Raw genomic sequence first — 21,775 nt, 5'->3', positions numbered from 1 at the left:
AGAGCTGGGTCTCCCTGTATTTACATGGCAGCCGGCAGAGATGCAGGGAATCACAGCACCTCTTCCTCACCCGCAAAGCTAGTTAGTTTAAGCAAATACCTCTTAAATAGCTCTCAAAACCATCCGCTTATCTCCACCTCCACTGTTCACTGCTCTGGTCTCAGCACCCACTACCTTTGCTCTGTGCAACCTCAGAGATGCCCTCACCACTATGGAACCCCCAGCTTCCGCTCTAGGCCAACTGCAGTCCCGTCTCCCTGTTACAGGGACGGTTCTTTCAGAGATGCAGATCAGATGATGTCACCCCTGCTTTAAACCTTCCAGTAGCTCCCACCGTCCACCGGGGGTGAAATGCAAACTGCCTGAGCCGGCCCGAGTCCCCGGCGCCTCTGCTTGGCCAGCATCAACGGCCCCCTTCCTGTGCTCGCCCCTCACCTTCTGAGCTGAGTGTAGCAGCTCAGACGTTCAGTATGTTCTCTCACCTCTGGGCCCTCATGTAATTCCTTCAAATTTAAAGAAACAACAACAAAGAAACGCATGTCACACTGTACTCTTGCTTGTCGTCTCTCCTGTTAGGCTAGTGGGAGCAGATCTGAAGTGCCTGGATCCCCTTGGTCCCCAGCAAAGGCCTTGGCTTATGTCAGGCACTTAAAGTTTTCCAGCAAGTGGCAAATAGAGAAGCACGTGAAGGCACTGTGGACAAACGTGGCTGGTGGGACGTAACACTATCAAGTTCATGCTCTGTCTCCCCTGCAGATGGCTTGATGGACTGCATGGACCCCGACTGCTGCCTCCAGCCCCTCTGTCACGTCAACCCGCTGTGCCTGGGCTCCCCCGACCCTCTGGACATCATCCAGGAGACACAGGCCCCCGTGTCCCAGCAGAACCTGCACTCCTTCTACGACCGCATCAGGTTCCTCGTGGGCAGGGACAGCACACACATCATTCCGGGAGAGAACCCCTTTGACGGAGGGTGAGTCCGCTGGGCCTCAGATCCAGCCATGACTGTCTGCGGGAGAACTGAATCGCCTCGAGGGCCATGTTTGGGGTGGGTGGGAGGTGGGAGGAAGCCAGAAGCGTTCTTGATGGAATGTCAGGGGAAGCAGAGAAGCAGCCTCAGGTACCCACATTTAGAAAACTGCTATCCCAGGCATTTGGAATTTTAATGAGCAAAGTTTTGTTGTTCCCGCTGGGTGATAGATGGAGGGAGTGAGAAATCAAAGGTCCAAAGGGAATCTTGGATCAATACTCTCTTTGCAGTCAGCTATTACTGATTCTGCAGGCTCCAGACGAGCGGAAACCCTTTAACGCTGTTCAGCCTCAGAGCTGCCCTCCAGAAGGCTGTGGGGGTGGGGGCGCCCCCACTGGCATCTCAGGCCATCTGCCCATGCATTCCTTCACAGGTGTTCAGTTGTGTCCCCTACTGGACAGTTTTTTGCTGCAGTCCACTCTGTGCCAGATCCCGTGCTGGAATCACAGAGGTGAATAGAGCACAGTCCCTGTTCATTGGTCGCTTACAGTCCACTAAGGGGAAGAAAAGAGCCCCGGTGTGATAGGCCAGAAAGAAATGTGCCCCCAGGGTACTCTGGGAACACAGAGGAGATACTCCTGGGTGGGGGGAAACCACGACTTAAGAACTGAGTCTTAAAGATGAGAAATGGTTCTCTTGGCCAGGGAAGGAAGGGTGTTCCAGGGAGAGGGAACAGCTGTGCAGAGACCAGGGGCCTGAAAAGGCACAGGAGCCAGCATAAGATAGCTCTCTGTTCTCTGCTCCCCAGACCAGCGTCTGTGAATGAGACATAGTATCCAAGAAGGAGCTACTTATAATAATTTCTTTTGACCATCTTCCAATATAGGGACATCTCTTTCTCTAGGAGTCAGCACAGTTCAATTCAGCAGTTACACAGTGTGTCCCTTCTATGTCCGTGACTTCCATGCCAGAGAGTTCCAGCCCTGCAGGGACAATGGGCTGTAATGAAGGGTAGGAAGGTTGAAGACCATCCTCAAGTTCTGTTTCAAGGGGGAGATCAGCAGTTGGGGTGCCTGGCTAGCTCAGTTGGTTCGGCATCCGACTCTTGATTTCAGCTCAGGTCAAGACCTCATAGTTTGTGAGTTTGAGCCGAATTGGGCTCTGTGCTAACAGTGTGCCTCCTTGAGATTTTCTCTCTCTTTCCCTCTCTCTCTGCCCCTCCTCTGCTCTCTATCTCTCTTTCTCAAAATAAATAAATAAACTTTGAAAAATTAATAATGAAAGGGGAAATCAGCAGGCCTTAGTCATCAGTTGGGCCTGAGGAATGCAGGAAAAAGAAGTCACTTACTCAGAGGCCTCAGGAGATAGATGGTGGTGCCTTCTCCAGGCTGGGGACCTGAGAGCAGCAGGAAGGTTGGGAGCAAGGTGATGACCTCCATCCTGAGCACGCTAAGGGCAAGGAAGGGACACACCTCAGTAGGACCCCCAAGGCACGTTCATAGTTCATAAGCAGTTCTGGAGCTCACACGGATGTTAGAGTTATCGATCTGGGAGCCAGCAACAAGCAGGAGTCGAGACCAGGAGCGCACAGCAGTCTGCTCCAGGAGAATGTGTGAGGGGAGAAGAGCAGGGACTAAGAAGGAATGAGGGGAAGCCACCCTGGGAGGTGGTGGTATCATCCCCAGAGTGTAACTGGGAACGCAAGGAGAAGGCCTCTCTACCGGGACGGGAAGGAGCCCTGGCTCTGGGCTTCACGCCGCAGGCCCAGGGGGTCGGCGGTGGGGGTGGGGTCCAGGGCATGGCCTCCCACTGCCCCAGCCCCCTCCCCACAAGGACAGGATGGGGAAGGTGAGGTGGGGGGAAACACTCCGAGCCAGCGGAAGAGGCATCACAGGAGTGGGTAAAAGCATTCAAAGTGTAACCTTGTTAGAGATGAAAATGCTTGCTGTTCCAACAAGTCTGTCATCTTACCCACAGAATATTGAGAGCCTCAGAGGTCAGATAACCTTCCCAAATTCACAGGCTGGTCAAGTGACAGAGCCAGGAGCTGAGCTAGAGAGAGGAGAAACCTACTCGTTGATCTTGGTCAGAAACGCTGCTTTTGTCCCTGGGTAGGAAGCTTCCCGCTCTTTTATTCAGTTGCGTGACTTTGTCTGTGTGCTTGTGGGCCTTCCCGTGGCAAGCGTTCTTTTAATCAACCGGAGATTTGAAGATTATTCCTACCAAGGGGAATAGTCCTTGCTCAGCCTTTCTTTAGCCGACCCATTATGGGATCTGATTAGGACTGTGGCCGCTTGGCTGCCCGTGGCTGTTGTGCCTAAGGAGTGCCCTGACCATGCCATCCTGGTCGGTGCCAGCAGGGACCATGTCCCCTGCATGTCTTCTGGTGATGCACCAAGCCTGCTGCTTACGTGCCACAGATCACGACGGGACCCGCACGGGGATTTCAGGATGTTGCCCTGGCGGGTCTGACCTGCCTGAAGGTGCCTGTCAAGCAGGGAGCTTGAGAAACCTGTACCGGGAGAAATGGACCTCCGAGCATGAGGGAAGAGTATAGGCCTCGGAGTCAGGCCAATTCGTGTTTCACACCCTGGCTCTGCCACCGCTGGATCCGTGGCTCTGGGCAAGTGACTTAATAAAACGAATATGTGAACGTCTCCCCACCCTCTAAAGTGAGTCCTCCAGGAAGGGAACACATCTTACTCATTTTAGCGCTCAGTAGATGCTCAAAACAAATACGTATACTTACTGCCTTGAACAATGAAGGAATGGAAGAAAGGAAGGAGAGAGGGAGAGATGGACGGAGGAAGGATGGGAGGATACATTATCTATTTTCCTTAATTTGGGACTGAGGATTCAGAGTCCAGGGAGGTTAAATCATCTGCTAAAAATCATATTACAGATGAGCAGCAGAGGCAGGAGAAGTCGGCTCCCAGATCATTGTTTATGGATCTGTCACCTTCAGTTAAACTACAGATGCTTTGAAGGCAGAGACCATTCATCTCTCCAAACCTGTCATACTTAGGGCAGGGCCTGGAATATGGGATTCACTCTACAAATGAATGGGTAAATAGAAGCTTCTAAATGTTACTGTGAAAATTCCTTTTAGCTAATATTTGCCACATCGTTATGTCTGTGCTCCTCGCTGGTCTAGATTCACAAGGAGCAGCTATCTATCACTACGGAGTATCTCCAGACAGATTTTTATGTAAAACAAGCCCAAGCTGGAAACATGAGGCATCAGATGCTTTTCTCGTTGGACTGCCCACAGGGTATTCCGTTTTCTTGATCTGGGCCAGCAATGTAGTGCTCATGTGCATAGTTGGGATAAAGTGAAACCTGATACTAAGTTTGGGTTGTTGCTTACTTTCCTTCCCCTCGTGTGAAGGAAGGCAGCTTGATAGAAAGTGCTAGAAAGTGCCCAGAGTTTGAATCGTGGCTTTCCCTCCCACCAGCTCTGTGTGGCCTTAGAGGAAACGATGTAACCTCTGTGCATGGGCCTCTGATTATTAAGTTGGCAATAACAGTGACTATTTTGTGAATGCCATTGAAAGGGTTAACTGAAATAAAGCATCTGGCACAGAACTTGGTACTTAGGAGGTTAGTAAATGGTAGGTTTATGGCGGTGGCATGGCCTAGTGAAAGAAACACAAGCTTTGGAATCAGACAACTGGATTTAAAGTCTGTTACATCCACTTTCTAGCTGTGTGACCTTGGGCAAATTCCTTAACCTCTCTGAGCTTCAGTTTCCTCATCCGTAAGAGCCGGGTAATAATGTCTACAGAGTTGCCAGGAAAATTAAATGAATGAAAAAAAAACACACAAAAACAAAGTACATACAGTTGTAACCTGATACCACACAAAAAACGCCTGCTAATTCGAAGATGATGACGGTGGTGGTGGTGATGGTGTAAAAAAGAGCTTCCCACTCCACTTTTTTAACTGGAAGTACAGCTTGATAGTGACCTGCCCTCTAGGGACGTCCAGCAGGCACCGAGAGAGGAGAGAGGTGTTGAATCCTTATTTGAGGAAGGGAAAAGGCAGCCTTGTGCCAGCCTGCTGTCAGCTGGGGTCCTTGTCAGGGAGGAATCCAGTGGCACTTCTCCAGAGAGGGGGGTTTCTGATGGGCAGGCGGCCCCGACCTGGTGGCTGTGTGCAACAGTAACAAGGCCTGGGCCTGACAGAAAACCCCACACTCTCCTGCACCCCGTATGCTGTGGCACAGCTTGTACAGTCCGCGTGCGAGTCCGTGGACCAGGCTTCACGATGCAGGCTGTCACCCAGAGACCCGGCAGCATGCTGAGCCCAGCAATGACAGGCAATCCCAGAGATGCTGCTCCTGCAGGCTGCAGCCTCCCAGCCCGGAGGCTCCTGACCCGGGGCCGAGTTAAGAGCAGGAGGTTCTCCAGAGCCACGGCTGACACGTGCGGGTTCCTTTATGTTTCTGTGTGGCACCCCTGCTGGCGTCAGAGGCCCTGGGGCGGGGGGGGCCCTCAGGGGAGGATGAACAGCAGCGCTTCGGCAAGCGAGGGCCCCAGCCAAGCAGAGTAGGCGCTCAGCTGGGCTGGACTCCTTGGAGGAGAGAGCACAGAGCTTGACTCAGAACTGCAGCAGAAGGACCGCCAGGAGGACTTGGAGTAAGGAAGGCCTCCTGTGGCTCTTCCGTGTCCCCAGGGCAGGTGTTTTACACGGGTTTCATGAATACAGTAGCTCTACCTGACGTTCTGCCTCTGTCGTCCTCAACTCCACGTAAGCGATAGAGATGTGAACGGCTTCAGCTGATCAAATGCGGGTCTAAAGTAGGAGGGGACAGAGCAGACAGGAGAACCGCCATCACCAGATTAGATGGCTTGAAGACCGACTTTCTTTCCCAGCCTGGAGGCCCACACCCTATCTGCTCAGTGGAGGCCCTCACCTGGAGTCACGGGGAAAATACAGTGTAGGGTGCCCTCTGCGTGGGAAGGAAGGGGCCATTCAGGTCTGTAGGTGGAAGATGGATCCCCAACTGACCGTCCATACAGGGAGGGCAGGTAACAGGACCCAGAGTGTGGAGCTTGGAGCCAGACGGTTGGAAAAAGGAGGGAAGCATGAGACGTTTCTTCCTCAGAGAACACTCAAGGCAGCTCTGTCTGTATGACACGACTTTCGATGCATCTCCTCTTGGGAGGGACAGGCTGGACATAGGGCAGACAGATCCCTTCAGCAAATAGTTGTGGATTGCCAATGCCGGACAGGTTAGCAGATTATAGGAAGAGGTTCTGACAAAAAAGAATCACCCCTGAGTTTCTTGAATATCAGTTCACAGTGTGTTTGAGGACACTGTATTGATGAGAGAAACGTGATGTTGTCAAGCCTTTCTGGGCCCCTCTAAGTCTAATAAGTTATCAGCTCACTCAGGTGAGGAAGCTGGGTAGGGGCAGTTGCCACGAAAATCAGCTGATGGGACACACTGAGCCCAAAGAGAAAAGACTTGAGGAGTCAGGGGACTCAGAAAAAGGAGGGATGGGTGATAAGGTCATTTATCACAAAGGAGGCACAGGATCATGTGCTACGGAGAGGGTCAGACCCTATGGAGAGGGGACACGGGGCAGGCCCAGAGGGGAACAGAGGTGCCACACAACACAAGCTCTGCTTGGTAAATACTGCTCTGTGCAAGGCCTGCAAGAAAAAGATTCGCATCTATGCCCTCTTACCTTGAGGGCACGTCATGTGTCCCATACTGTGTTAGTTGTTGAACCCCTGGTGCCAAGCACAGAGGTTGGCCCAGACTAAACCACACAGATCGCAGAATGAATCAGCCAATCAGCCAGTGCTGAGTACCTGAAGAGAAGTAGAGACAGAGCGTCCCACGAGTTCAAAAGCATGGCCATCACTCCCGCTGCACACCTCAGGGCTGCGTCTGGAAATGAATGAACAAACCAGCAGGTGAACTAATGAATGAAGCTTCTGGCACGACGTGGCCTTTAGCCTGAAACAAAGATTTTAGTGAGGATGGTTGGCCATTAAAACATTATTTATCCCACTTCAGCTCGCAACAACCCATTAGTGCATCATGAAATCAATGTAGTGAGTCGAAACTATTTTTTTAAAAAAAGTAAATTTAGACGGACATGGGGTACAGTGGAATGGAAAATATTAGTCCAACACCGTGACGAGGATATGTATTGCACGAAACGTGGTTGTCCGTATGTATGCACGTGCGCGCTCCTGAATAAACTGCATTGCTTAGTGTTGGCTTCAGTTGAACAGGACTTAAAAATGCATTCTAGACTGAGGAACCAGCATGACTTTCTGGGATAATCAGAGAATTGAGAGAATTTTACTGTGGCTGGAGCATAATGATGGTGATACTGTTTTCTAAATCCAAAGTCAAGAGACGTTCTCTAACCTTTGAAATCAAGATGGTCTTAGGAAGTCTGGGGTATATGATCCTGGTGTATAGAGGGGGCGTGTGGCAGAAGGAAGAACATAGGGGACTGTGCAGCGAGACAGATACAGAACTGAGAAAGGTCAGCCCCTCACCTGTTCACTAGCCAGAACAGAGTTTTTCATCTCAGGACCTAAAACTGGCAATAAAGAGAAGTGAGATAACCTTGATGCCATGTAAGTCTTCAGAATTTCCTTCAGATCCTTTATAAAGACAGAAAGTTTCAGGGCACCTGGGTGGCCCAGTTGGTTAAGCATCCAACTCTGATTTCCGCTCAGGTCATGATCTCACAGTTCATGAGTTCGAGCCCCACACTGGGCTCTGTGCTGACGGTGCAAAACCTGCGTGGGATTTTCTCTCTCCCTCTCTGTCTGTCCCTCCCCAGCTCATGCTTGCTCGCTCACTCTCTCTCTCTCCTTCAAAATAAATAAACATTTAAAAAGAGAAAAAGACACAAAGTTCCCAGGAATTTTGAAAGCCAGGGTTTCCAAGGGGGGAAAAAAAATAACAGGAGGGAAAAAAGATCATGTCTGCACCATAATCTTTTCTCAGCGCACTGAAGACATAAAGCGACACGCAACGATCAGTGGCAGAGCAGTTACAGAAAAGCACTTACGTGCCACCCCACCCGCATCCCCCAGCCCCAGGCCTTCGACAGCCCTCAGCCAGCCCTCAGAGAGGCTGAGCAGTAGAGACCATCTAATGGAGCTCAAATAAACACCAGCTTCCTGACAGCTGGCTTCTGAGTGAATTTATTATTGAATTATACTCCTGCGTTTCAGAACAAGCTGAGCTGACAGACTACCCCATCAGTTTAAGGAGAGGGGGGCAGGGAGAAAGACAATGATGAATTACCCTGACGGAAGATGGAAGAAGGGAAGGATCCTGCTTCCTCCAAAATGCCAGCCATTATATATTATTCATGTTGGTTTTTAAAAAATCCCTCCCCACATTGAAATGAATGTTTATGATGATAAAGCAACTAGGTGAATTTAATTCAGGATGCAGGCAGCAACTTCTCACATCATCCTGATGAGCAGCTAACAACTCCTCCTCTGCCACTTGATCATCCCTTTATTGATTTCAAAACCGAATTACAATCTCTGTTTGCTTGGTAGCTTGAGCCGGCTCCTAGCTGTCCATCACAGGAGGCATTAGCAGAGGATGCTGTGCTTAAGGGAGAACCACTCGGGGTCTTTGGGGGGAGGGACTGCATTCAAGTCCTCGGGCAAATGAGAGCAAACGACCTTGGGCGAGCAAGGCTCCATTTCCTCATCTGTAATGTGGGGCTACCAATTCCCACCCCGCAGGTTGTTTGGAAGATTAAATGAGTTAAAACACCTGAAAGCCTGATGGCCGGCATGTAGCACACATTCAGTAATGACACCTAACGTTTACCAAGAATGTTCTGTGTGTCAGCATTGTTGGAAATGGTTTGTACATTTCCTAAGTAGTATCACCTTTACATCTCCCCCCAAACCAGATGACATAGGGACTTCATCAGCCTTCTTTTACAGATGGGAAACGGAGGCACAGAGAATTGAGTGACCTAGCCAAAGACACAGGGCTCGTAAGTGGCAGGGCCAGCAGGAAGCCAAGCGGAATGCCTCTGGAGCCTATGTGCCGAGCCTCCGTTCCCTGCCTGGTCCTTTATATTGCCATCTCGGCATCTTCAGTTCAGAAATCTGTACAGCATGATTCTGCTACAACTCTACAACCCCGGCTTGCCCTGACTTTCTATCTAATACTGTAGAGCATGATGTAAAGAGGATGTGCAAGAAGTCTGTGTGCTTCAGAGCACCAGCCTCAGAGGCAGGTAGCCTGGGCTTGCATCCCGGCCCCACCCTTTGCTAGCTGTTATGACCTTGAACAAGCCTCACTCTATGCCTCACTTTCTCCATCTGTCATATGAGGATAATAACCCATACCTCATGGGGATGTCTGAGGATTAAATGAGATGTAAAACACTTATGTGTCAGGGCAGTACGCATTCAATAAGTGTTAGTGGCCCTTGTCCACTAATAGCAAGAGTTAGCATCAGCGTTAGCAAGGACATTAGTATCTGTATGGGTTTTAGTGTCACTGTGAAAACTGGGAGAAAAATGAGGATCTGAGCCAGAAGCCTATTAGTGTAGTTATAGAATTGATGCAAATGCCGTAGCACCAAGGCAGGTAGAGGTGAATGGACCTTGAGATCATCAGGTAGAAGAGGAAACTTTGAGGTCAGAGAAAGCTCTTGGCTCAGCAGGGTAGGAACAGGACTCTCCTGAGTCCTAAGTGAGGGCTCTCTCAAGCAGTAATTCTGGTGTTTATAAATCAGGGACTTAGGACACCCTGATAAATTTCGAGCAACGAGAAGTAAAAACATTGGAAAGCCATGCATCACATTACCAAGACTGGCCTCAATGGAGCTCTTAGGGTCAGGACTTACCAAATACCTCTGCAGTGAGTCTAACCAGCCCTCCAGTCTGATCCTGGAGGCATCAAAAGTTGGCTACAAGTGAGCCCTGCAGTGCTGGGCTGTGATGGGCTGTGATGTGGACAGAACTGCTACCTCAGGACAGTGCTCTGGCAGAAGAGAGAGCTGTGCCCACCTGCCTCCCCCGCCTCTGCCTTCCCCTCCCCCGCCTCTGCCTCCCTCGTCCCCTCCCACCCCGGCAGGACCCCGCACATCCAACCTGTAGGCCTCTAGCACCAACCCCAATCCAAAGAGAAGGCGCAGAGCAGCCCCAGCTGCTCAGTCTCAGGTCCTTCAAATGCTCTGCTATCTGACCATTGGCTTACCAGCTCTGCGATGCGGGTTTCTGCCCTGGCCCAGAATCCTAACCTCACTTTCTGTGCCCCAGTTCCTGAGACGAGCAACCCAGGACCCCTGCCACCCAAAGACTCAAGTCTTTCCTTCTCTTGCCAGGCTCCTACCCTTGCCACATCTGGTCCTGGAGCTCCATCCCTGCTCTGCTCAGGAACTTGGGCATTATTACCTGGTAACACACAGGACATCCACATCCAGCCGCCCCTGGGAGCCACCTCATCATGGCTATGCCCCTGTCAGATCCTCCTCCCCTGTCCCTTGAATGACTGTTGACTTTAAACACCACCTGTCAATTGCTGTATGCCTCAGACTCAGTCTGCTGAGTGGATTTTCTGCATGCCCCTTTCTGCGTCTCTGCCCAGCATTGTCCCCAACCTAGGAAGTGAGTCTAATTGTGGTCCATCCCTATCTCCCCTTTCAGAGTGAAACAACAGAAGTCTCCCTTTTCCAGGAGAAAGCAGAACCCGTCCTGTGCTCTGACAGGAAGACAGGACACACAGTCCCTGAATGGACTTGTACACCGAGAGACTATATATGGAGTCACACGTTAGCAGAGTTGCCTCAAGTTTTTCTAACAGCACAAACCATCTCCTGAGAATTCTTAGAAGCAGGCCTCTTGATTTGAAGCACAGAGAACAGCCTTTTGGGACATGTCTCATACATACCATGTCCCTGTCCCCACTCTTTCTAAGCAACATTCCAGGCAGGAGACTTGCTCCTCCAAAATGATCTCCACTGGCCAGCCTCTGTCAGGACTGTTTCTCCTTTGCCACAGCCAATGGATTCGTTTCTGTGACATAGAGTGTTATGAATAGTCCAGGGCTCTGTTCTCGTGTGCACCTCCATCAGCCAGCAGAATATTCCAGAGGGCTCCTGTGGGAGATGACTCAGCCCGAAGCATCAGCATTCAGCAGTCAGGTTGCCTACAGGCTTGGGTGATCTGAGCTGCAGCCTGAAAGCTCATGCTCCCTGAGAATCTGAAGGGCTCAACAGCCACATGAAGCCAGAAGGTCACAGAATGGTGGCTTCTGGGCTCTGCAGGAGGCACAGCCTGGGGGCTTAGGAGACACTAACAGTTTCCAGACCATCTTGTCACTAGATGCCCCCAGGTGGTGTCAGGGTACTATAGCAGACCTGTCAATGTCCCAGCCTTGATGTCTGATAGAGAGGATCCCTGCCCAGCTCCAGACATCACATACCTCACCTATAAATGAGGGGCTTGGATTCAATCCCCGCAAGGAACTTTCTTAGCTGAAAAATTAAATTTCTGTTAATCTGAAGAAGATTGTGGATTTTTCCTGCTATCTCCCTAGACATATACAAAATAGTCTGAGAGAAGAAGCTTTTTCTGAATGAACTGGAGTACTTCCCTGTGATGTTTATTCCATAGACCCAGCAGGTGATCTGGAAGCCTCTGGTAGAGTCTGAACCGAACCCAATTCCAAATGGAAGAACAAAAATCAGGGTACATGGGCAGAGCCTGGTGCTCGATTCTAGCTGTGGGAATGTCTGTAGGTCATGCTGGCATGACCTGGGAGGCAGCATCCCTTTTTATCCCATACTTGTTATACTTCCAGATATGACGATTTTTTTTTAAATGATGATATTCATTCCAGAATCTGAGTTCCTCAGACACGGAGATTGTGTCTCATTTATTGTTAGTTATTCAACTGCTTAGAATACGATAGAAAATAAAACAGAAACTACAGGCACTGCCCTCCTGCAGTTTCCATAAGTAAATAAGAAAATGGATAAATAAATATTACCCAGCACTGTGTCCATCTAGTACATAGTAGGTGCTCAATTAAAGATCCAATAACTGAACCCTATTTTTATTTACCAGACCTCTGTCTGAGTTTCTCTTCCCTCAACCCATATCTATCCTTTCCTTTGGGCTAATTGAAATAACTATACTCATTTTTTTTTTTTTGCCTTCATCATTTTCTTTCATTTATTCATGTGATATTCATTTATTTCTTTCCTCAACATTTACTGAATGAATCCTATACACCTAGTCCTGTGCTGGGCACTGGACTTAAAAGGTGGGAAGAACATGGTTGTTACCCTCAAAGAACTGGCAATCTAGAAAAGAAGATGAGATCTTTGAACTAGCGAATACACTCTAGTGGGATGAATATATTGTGTTTTGTTCACTAAAGCAGGGAGTGCCTTCTTTGTACTGGGGAAATAAGGAAGAGCTTCACTGAAAAGCAGACCTTCAAGGAGAGGTTAGTAAGAATGAGAAAGACATTTGAGGCAGATGAAGTAGCATAGACAAAGGCAGAGAGGCATGGAAATGCATGCCAGGACGATGATATGAGACGTAAATTTCACATGGCAGCAACACAGGATATGAGAATGGCAAAACGGGACGTAGCCTGCAGAGGCCAGCAGGGGCCAGATCCTGAAGGATGTTAAATGCCAAGCTGAAGACTGTGGGCTTTGTCTGGAGACAGTGGGATACTGCGGAAAATGACTTGTATAGCACAGAGTTGCTGGTGCTATGGTAAAAGAACAGTGATAAAGTTTGGACAGTTGGGGAGCTCAGATCTACACGGTGCCTGAAGAGAAGATCGAGTCCAATTCCCTGCCCTCCAATAAGTCAGGAACATCAAAAGTTAAGTGATTAGATCAAGTTCTATCATTTTTGGCCTAGGGTCAGTGAAAGAAACCTAGGAAGAGCTTTGAAATAAGTGAAAAAGAATGAAGCACAACTAGGAGGCAACTTTTGAATATAATAATCAATAGCATATTGAAGATTATTTCATTAAAAGAAATCACAAACACACACCACTGTAACTCTAGCACAGTACCGTGGTCCCGAGATGGGTGCCCAATGTGGTCCATGAGGTACAGGGAGAAAATTAGAGTGTCTACCTGTATTGAGTTTTTACCTTGAGAAGTCATGTTTTAGTCAATGTTTGAGTCATATAGGACACTAGGTTTTCACTCATTTGCTCCCTTGGTCCCAATGTTAGTTGGTAACAAGGTGTTCTTAGAGAGACAGTGAACCTGTACTGGTTGATTCTGGTGTATTACAACATGACTTCAGTGTGTGTGTGTGTGTGTGTGTGTAAAATCTAGTTGCAAATAAACCTACGCATAAAATGGTCCGGTGCCATAGAAAGATCCTTGTAGAGTAGCTGCAGATCAAGGACAATACAGTGTGAGTACAAGCAAACAAACAAAACAAAACAAAAATGGCAGAGCTGGTACTTTTAGTATAGTCTTCTCAACTCCGCTCTCAAGTGAAAACCAATAAGGTTCATTTTCATCAGATCGAACAGAAAGGTAACCAAGATTCAAAGTTTTCAAGAATCTAAAAAATGTTAATCCAAAGACTCAGCATTATCAAGAAGACTATTTGAAATACAGGCATACCTCAGAGACGTTACAGGTTCCATTCCAGATCACTGTAGTAAAGCAAATCATGCAATAAAGGAAGGCAAGTGAATTTTTCGGTTCCCAGTGCATATAAAAGTTAGGTTTAAATTCTTTATAGACTATTAAGTGTGAAATATAGCTATCTCTTAAAAACAATGTACATACCTTAATTCAAAAATAACTTCATTGCTAAAGAATTCTAACCATCATCAGAGCTTTCAGTGAATCATAATTTTTTTTTTTTTTTTTTTTTTTTTTTTTTTTTTTTTTTTTTTTTTTTTTTTTTTTTTTTTCTGGTCAAGGGTCTTGCCTTGATGCTGATGGCTGCTGACTGCTCAGGGTGGTGGTTGCTGGAAGTTGGGTGGCCGAGGCAGCTTCTTAAAACAAGTCAACAATGGGGGCTCCTGGGTGGCTCAGTCGGTTGAGCATCCGACTCTTGATTTGGGCTCAGGTCATGATCCGAGGGTCATGGGATCAAGTCCTGCATCAGGTTCCACACTGGGAGTGGAACCTACTTAAGATTCTCTCTCCCTCTGTCCCTCTCCCGCTTACACTCTCTCTCAAAAATAATAATGCTAATGATGACAAAAATGAAGTTTGCCACATTGATTGACTCTTGCTTTCAAGAACAATTTCTCTGTAACATGTGATGCTGTTTGACAGCAATTTACCCACAACAGAACTTCTTTCAAAACTGGAGTCCATCCTCTCACACCTGCCACCGCTTTACAAACTAAGTTTCTGTTACATTGTAAATCCTTTGTGTCGGTTCAGCAGTCTTCACAGCATCTTCACCAGGAGTGGATCCCATCTCAAGAAAACACTTTCTTTGCTCATCCATGAGAAGCCACTCCTCATCTGGTCAAGTTTTATTATGAGATTGCACTAATTCAGCTATGTCTTCAGGCTCCACCTATAATTCCAGTTCTCTTGCTCTTTCTACCACGTCGTCAGTTACTTCCTCCACTGAGGTCTTGAACCCCTCAAAGTCACCCGTGAGGGTCAGAGTCCACTTCTTCCAAATTCCTATTCATGTTGATATTTTGAGCTCATAAATCACAAATGTTCTTCAAGGCATCTAGAATGGTGAATCCTTTCCAGAAGGCTTTCAATTTACTTTGTCCAGACCCACTAGAGGAATTTCTATCTATGGCAGCTATAGCCTTATGATATGTATTTCTTAAAATAATAAGACTTGAGGGGCGCCTGGGTGGCTCAGTCGGTTAAGCGGCTGACTTCGGCTCAGGTCATGATCTCACGGTCCATGAGTTCGAGCCCCGCGTCGGGCTCTGTGCTGACAGCTCAGAGCCTGGAGCCCGTTTCAGATTCTGTGTCTCCCTCTCTCTCTGACCCTCCCCTGCTCATGCTCTGTCTCTCTCTGTCTCAAAAATAAATAAACGTTAAAAAAAAATTAAAAAAAAAAATAATAATAAGACTTGAAAATCAAAATGACTCCTTGGTCCACAGGCTGCAGGATGGATGTTGCGTTAGCAGGCATGAAAACAACATTTATCTCATACATCTCCATCAACGCTCTCAGGTGACCAGATGCATTGTCAGTGAACAGAAATATTTTGAAAGGAATCTGTTTTTCTGGGCAGTAGGTCCAAACAGGAGGGTTTAAAATATTCAATAACCATGTTTTAAACAGAGTGCTGTCTTCCAGGCTTTGATGTCCCATTTATGGAGCACAGGCAGAGGAGATTCTTAAGGGCCCTAGGATTCTCAGAGTGGTAAGTCAGCACTGGTTTCCACTTCAAGCCACCAGCTGCCTTAGCCCCTAACAAGAGAATCAGCCTGTTCTTTGAAGCTTTGAAGCCAGGCGCTGACTTCTCCACTCCAGCTATGGAAGTCCTAGATGGCATCTTCTTTCAATGGACGGCTGTTTCAACTCCATTGCAAATCTGTTGAGTGTAGCCACCTTCATGAGTTATCCTAGCTAGATCTTCTGGATAACTTACTGCAGCTTCTACATCAGCACTTGCTGCCTCGCCTTGCACTTTCGTGTTACAGAGACAGCTTCTTTCCCTAAATCTCATGAACCAATCCCTGCTAGCTTCCACCTTTTCTTCTGCAGCTTCCTCACCCTCTCGCAGCCTTCAGAGAATTGAAGAGAGTTAGAGCCTTGCTCTGGAGGATTTGGCTTTGGCTCAAGAGACTGTTGTAGCTGGTTTGATCTTCTATCCAGACTACTCACACTTTCTCCATACCAGCAATAAGGCTGTTTTGCTTTCTTATCATCGTGTGTTCACTGGAGGAGCACTTTTAATTTCCTTCACGAACTTTTCCTTTGCGTTCACAACTTGGCTAACTATTGCATGAGCCCTAGCTCTCAGCCTACCTCAGCTTTTGTAACGTGCCTTCCTTACTAAGCTTAATCGTTTCTAGTTTTTGGTTTAAAATGCTGGAACACTTAGGAGCCATTTTATGGTTATGAGCTGGCCTAATTCCAATATTGTCGTGTCTCAGTGAATAGAGAAGCCTGAGTAAAGGGAGAAAGACAGGAGAGCAGCTGGTGGAGCAGTCAGAACATACCCAACGTTTATCCATTAAGCTCACCATCTTACATGGGCATGGTTCATGGTGCCCCGAAACAATTATAGTAGTAATATCAAAGTTCACTGATCACAGATCGCTATAACAAATAAGATAATAATGGAAAAGTTCGACATGTTGCAAGAATTACCAAAATGTGACACAGAGACATGAAGTAAACACATGCTGTTGGAAAAATGGCACCAATAAACTTGCTTGTTACAAGGTTGCCACAAACCTTCAGTTTGTAAAAATGCAGCATCCGTGAAGCACAATGAAAGGAAGTGTGCCTGTGTGCATTTTTATCCATTAAACCTTGCACTAACTGCATATGATTAGTATTAGCTAATGACGGCTGCACATGTGTATAATTTGTTAATAAATATAAAGACATCCACAAAGCCTGCTCAAAAATGTTTACAAAAAAGGTGTATACTCAAAAAGAGCCTTAAGAGCCCTTCTCTGGTGATGTGAACTCTGATTTTTTGAGGCAGCTAAAACAAATTGAGAGTCTCGATTCCTTGGGTGTATATGTGTGCCAGACGATAAGTAGTTTGAGAGGTGAAGTGACTTTCCCAGAGTTCTCATGGATAATTAATGATGAGTCCTTAGACTTTCTTTTCTCACCTTCCCAGTGAGAAGTTTAAAAGTTTAGGAGGAAGGTCTCTTCTAACACATTATGACCAGTGGGTTCCCAAGAATTTGTTTATAGGTGGAAGATGTCAGGCTAGAAAAGCTAGTGAAGGAAACTGAGGCAGAGCCCTGAGATGGAAAGGCAGAAAGAGAGGCCAGCACAACAGCTAGTGTGTCCAGGCTGGAAGGAGGGTCTTGGAGGCTACAGTGTGGATAAGGTCAGGCTTGGACAGAAACCCCCTTGCTGGGGTGGTTTGACAGCCCCATGAAGTGGGTTTCTCATTTGGGCCCAAGTAAGGTTCTTACAAGATGTTGAATAAAGTCTAGGAGATGCTGGGAAGATCGCCAGTCAATCAGCAAGAGCTAGCAGACAACGGTTTAAGGGTTCTTACAGGTCAGGCATATAAGTCTGTCTAAAGTATGTAATACAGAGGAGTGATTTTCATAAACGAGTGGCACGGAGTATCAAATACTTTAAATCAGAGAAGAGCTAAAGTTACCTTTTGCCACCTAGATCCCAAGTGATTATTCCATTCTCCTGAATACCAGTTTCCTTAGCTGTTCTCATTTAATAACTAAAAAGTTAAAGCTGCAGCTTTTCTCCCTTCATCTTCCTTTATCTGCATGCATAATAGGCATTGAATAACAAATCTGACTTAATTTCCGGCGTTCGTTTTTTGTGTCTCTTTTTTTTTTTTTAAGTTTTCGAAAAAGAGGTACAGATAGGAGGCTATAGACTCAAGGTAGTAACACTGCAAGTTGAGATGGTGTGGATCCTCCAGGGGACGGAACCCAGCCTTGGGATGCAGTTTGGGCTGATCAGCTAAAAAGGCCCAGCCCCTCCAGCCCTCGGTTCCTCGGCCATATCCCCATCAAGGTCAAGTAGCTCTGAGTTCCCAGGCGTCACCCCCACCCCCTTCAGTGACAGAAACACATCAGTTCTTTATTCGTTCAATGAATAATTTATCAAGAGCTTACTCTGTGCTACGCATTCAGATTCCAGGGCAAATACCAGTTTTAGTGGAGGCTCTCTTTTGCCCACTTAGACATGAACATCAGTTATGCCCAATGCTAAGAATATAGCGGTGAAGGAGATGTGGCCCCTGTCTTCAAGGAGCTCATGGGTCTGCCTGGGAGGAAGATTGCCCCAGTGGTTTTACGGAAGTAGGCCAGAGGGGTGGGAGTGTGGGGTACCACTCGATGAATGCAGGTGGGTTTCAGGTGAACAGGATAGGTAGAAGTTTCCATAGAGAGCGAACAGTTCAGAGGTAAGTATCAGGATTGTATGAACTCCATGAAGATTCTAAAGCTAGGGATGATAGGGCTACTTGAGCTAGAATGGGTAGCACTATATTAAAACCATTATACATATTTTTTAAAGATAATTTATTGTCAACTTAGCTAGCATAGAGGGTAGACAGTGTGCTCTTGACTTCAGGGGTAGTAGATTCCCGTGATTTTCGCTTATGTACAACACCCAGTGCCTATCCCAAGTGCCCTCCTCAGTGCCTATCACCTATTTTCCCCTCTCCTCCACACCGTCCCCCCCATCAACCCTCAGTTTGTTCTCCGTATTTAAGAGTCTCTTATGGCCTGCCTCCCTCTCTGCTTGAAACTACTTTTTCCCCTTCCCTTCCTCCATGGTCTCTGTTAAGTTTCTCATTCTTTTTTTTTTTTTTTAATTTTTTTTAACCTTTATTTATTTTTGAGACAGAGAGAGACAGAGCATGAATGGGGGAGGGGCAGAGAGAGAAGGAGACACAGAATCGGAAGCAGGCTCCAGGCTCGGAGCCATCAGCCCAGAGCCCGACGCGGGGCTCGAACTCACAGACCGCGAGATCGTGACCTGAGCTGAAGTCGGACGCTTAACCGACTGAGCCACCCAGGCGCCCCTGTTAAGTTTCTCATTCTTAAACATGCATTGGATTCTATTTGACATCAGGATGGGAAAAAACTTCAGCTACATGGGCCGCTGAGAATGGAGGTCCAGAGAGGTCAGATGATTCTCCAAAGTCCTATAGTTAGTTACCAGAGTCAGAAGTAGGAACCGACTCCCTGGCCAGGGCGCTTCCCAGCCTATCCCCTACCCGCCCCCCCCTTCCTTGACTGACAGTTGAGGTTAGCTTCTTATTTGCTTGATTTTGTTTCGAGGTGTTTCTGTCTCTCCAACAGTTTCCCCTCTTGACTCCCAACCTGGCCGCTGTACTCAGGAAGCAGTCAGGCAGATCTTCCTCCTCACTGGTGTCAGCAAGGGCACCTCAGTCAGGCCCTGAGCGTGATTGGACTAATGCCAGCTCATTTGATGTGCACCCCCACCCCCTTGGCCTGGCACGAGCGCTCCTTCCTGGCAGAGTTCACTCAACCTAATTGCCTGTTTTGTGCCCCAGCTGCCTGACATATGCCAAACCCATGTGTTGATTCACTTATGTCAGAGACAGCTACACTCGAGCATTTCAGGTTGGCTCTGGTGAGCTCCAGCAAGCAACCGGGGATAGTAATTCCCGCATTTAAAACCCCCTCATCTAACACAGTACACAGTGCCTAGCTTATTAAGTAGGTGCCCCGGTTTTTTAACTAGAGTGAATTTTAGTGGCTGCAGGTACCTAAAATAGTAGTAAGAGTAAAGATCTGGAAGTCAGAAGTCCTAGCTTTGAGTGTCCACTCAGCCAGTTTTTTTGCTCTATGACCTTGAGCAAGTCATTCCTTTCTGAGCTTCAAGTACTTGATCATTTCTCCCCTAATAGACACTCAGGGAGCAATGTCCGTGCTTGCCCTAGCCCCAGGGGATGTGGTCAGAGCCCTCCTCTGACTCGCATGCAAGCATGTAAGACAGCTATGTAAATGTGAATGATAGAATTCTGTGAGTGTCACGGTCATGGAGAGATCCTTGGAAGTATCTAGGGGAGCCTAGAGGAAGAGGTGATTAGTTGTGCCAGGAAGACTTGGTATCAACCTCACTGAGGTGATGACAGCTTAGATGGGACCCTGAGGACAAGGAGAAAATAATACCCCAAAACTCTATTATGCCCAGATAGTGACCAAAGGAAAGCAAAACCTGTCAAATATAGGACTGGTGAGAGGAGGGCCATATGAAGCAGCCGGAAAGCCAAGTTTGTGATAGTGATTTGCACCCCACGTTACTGACTTCTTGCCAAGGTGTGGTCTTCCGTTATAGAATTTCACGGTCCGAGCATTAACTATTTGTCAGCCACACTGACCCTTAGTGTGGGGTCTGTTCCCGTGGCATACAGAAGCCGAGGGCTCATGCCCGCTTACGAGAACTGATTGTTAAATGTTCGGGAATTCTGCAGGCTAGTTTTTGAACACTACTCTTCTGAAAAAATAAAGTGTGTGAAATTGAAATTAAATAAATTTTATTAAAAACAAAGATAATCAACACTCATCACTTCCTAATTATTTTACTATATTCCACTATTCTCGTTCTCCTAAGTTTATTAGGACTCTTGTGTCTTGTGGAGGAAGGACTTGGTAATAGGGTCCTACTGTGCATCTCTTCCCAAGTCTGGATTCAGTGACATCTCGTTAATAGCATGAAATCAGCCAGGGTGGAAGTATTTACACCACAGAAATAGGCAAACGCTACCAATGAAAGCTATTTTTCTTTTGAAAGCCAAGTATTAAATGTTTACCAGTATACCACGGGTGGTATCCATTCAATAAATGGGATGAAGGGAGAAAGCATTTGGAAGCCCAGGACGCACATCTTTTCAAACCTCCCTGGACAAAAAAAAACACAGCATGAGACACATTTCAGAGGCCTCCACAGAGCCGACTTCCCCATCTCCTTTGTCCCAGAGAGGCCTTCGTGTTAAATTGGGTTTTCTTGACAACTGAAAATCATGGTTATACAGGAGGAGGATGGAAGTGTTTTTCTCCAGGACCTAATTCCTGAGCCAAATGCCTGTTTTGGCAAGAGGCCTCTGTGGTGTACAGGGGTACAGGGAGTCGACTTAATCTTCTCCAGAACCCAAGCAACCCATGGGACCCTGGGCTAAAATTACATCTGCTCTGGCTGGCCAAAGTGAAGGCTACAGGATGGCCAAATGGTGCTGATTTAACATTTCCCAACAATCAGGAAACCTCCAAAGAGAGATCATCAGAGGAGGCTGGCCCGCATGTGTATGAGGGGCAGCAGCCAGGGCAGCCCCCAAAAGGAAACCATCCCCGGAGGGCTAGTTGCCATCCAAGCAGAATCTGAAGGCACATATGTCAGGACAAGGCTGGACAGTCGCCAGCACCAGGATGAGATCTGTTAGTAATTCTTTGGAAGGACAAAGTTCCAGCAATAAGAAATTCAATTTTCCTCCATTAAAGAAGGCATCTCTCAGTACCAGCTGAATACAATTGATGGAATAAATCTTTCCCATTAGTGGAGAGATAATTTCACATAAATGTATTGGGAGACCTTCAGAGCAGGACTGAGAGTCTTTGCTGAGCCTCACCGCTTAACTCGTTTGTCGTGTAATTGCATTTAGACCAAGGGCCTCGGAAGGAAACCGCTGACTGGATTAGCATTAACCAGATTGGGTGTAGTGAGGTGAGGTGAGGTGAGGTGGGGTGGGGTGGGGTGGGGTGGGTGGGGTGGGGGAGGGGAGCTTGATGCATTGTGGGTAGTTGTTCTTGCCTTCTGAAAGGACAAGCTGACACTAGTGAGACCAGCTGCTTACAAGCCTGGTGTTAATTGCTTTTCTCATCAAACAGAGAAAAGTTTATCACTCTAGGAAGGTAGAGATGTAAGTACCCAATGAGGCAGAGGCTGTTTGAGATCCCTTTTTTATGAATGCCCATAGGTCTCATCAGTAGCCCTTCTGCAAGCCAGAAAAAAAAGCCATCTGAACAGAGGCAGATGGAAACAGTTGTCTGGATACTCACACCTGAATATTCGCCTCAGATCTGGCTTGTCAACCAGGGCTGTCTCCCCAGTGCCCTGATGCCTTAGGATGTTGACACCACTGAGCACCTCCTTTTTCTCCCGTTGCCAGTGGTAAACAGA

The 21,775-nt window shown here is 47.4% G+C and overlaps 1 protein-coding gene across 4 annotated transcripts in view; it reads left to right on the top strand.

Annotated features, from left to right (window-relative positions):
• TENM4 (teneurin transmembrane protein 4) overlaps window positions 1-21,775 on the top strand; it is a 2,903,849-nt gene that overhangs the window by 2,806,267 nt on the left and 75,807 nt on the right. For all 4 annotated transcript variants that reach the window (XM_078433056.2, XM_078433057.2, XM_078433058.2 and 1 more), the window contains one exon: window positions 757-973. In XM_078433056.2, the coding sequence (XP_078289182.1) occupies window positions 757-973 (217 nt within the window). The remainder of the gene's footprint in view (window positions 1-756; window positions 974-21,775) is intronic.

This window comes from Panthera onca, chromosome D1 (genome assembly GCF_046562875.1).
Source record: "Panthera onca isolate mPanOnc1 chromosome D1, mPanOnc1 haplotype 2, whole genome shotgun sequence".
NCBI lineage: Eukaryota > Metazoa > Chordata > Mammalia > Carnivora > Felidae > Panthera > Panthera onca.
This window is presented reverse-complemented; position numbering and strand designations above follow the sequence as displayed.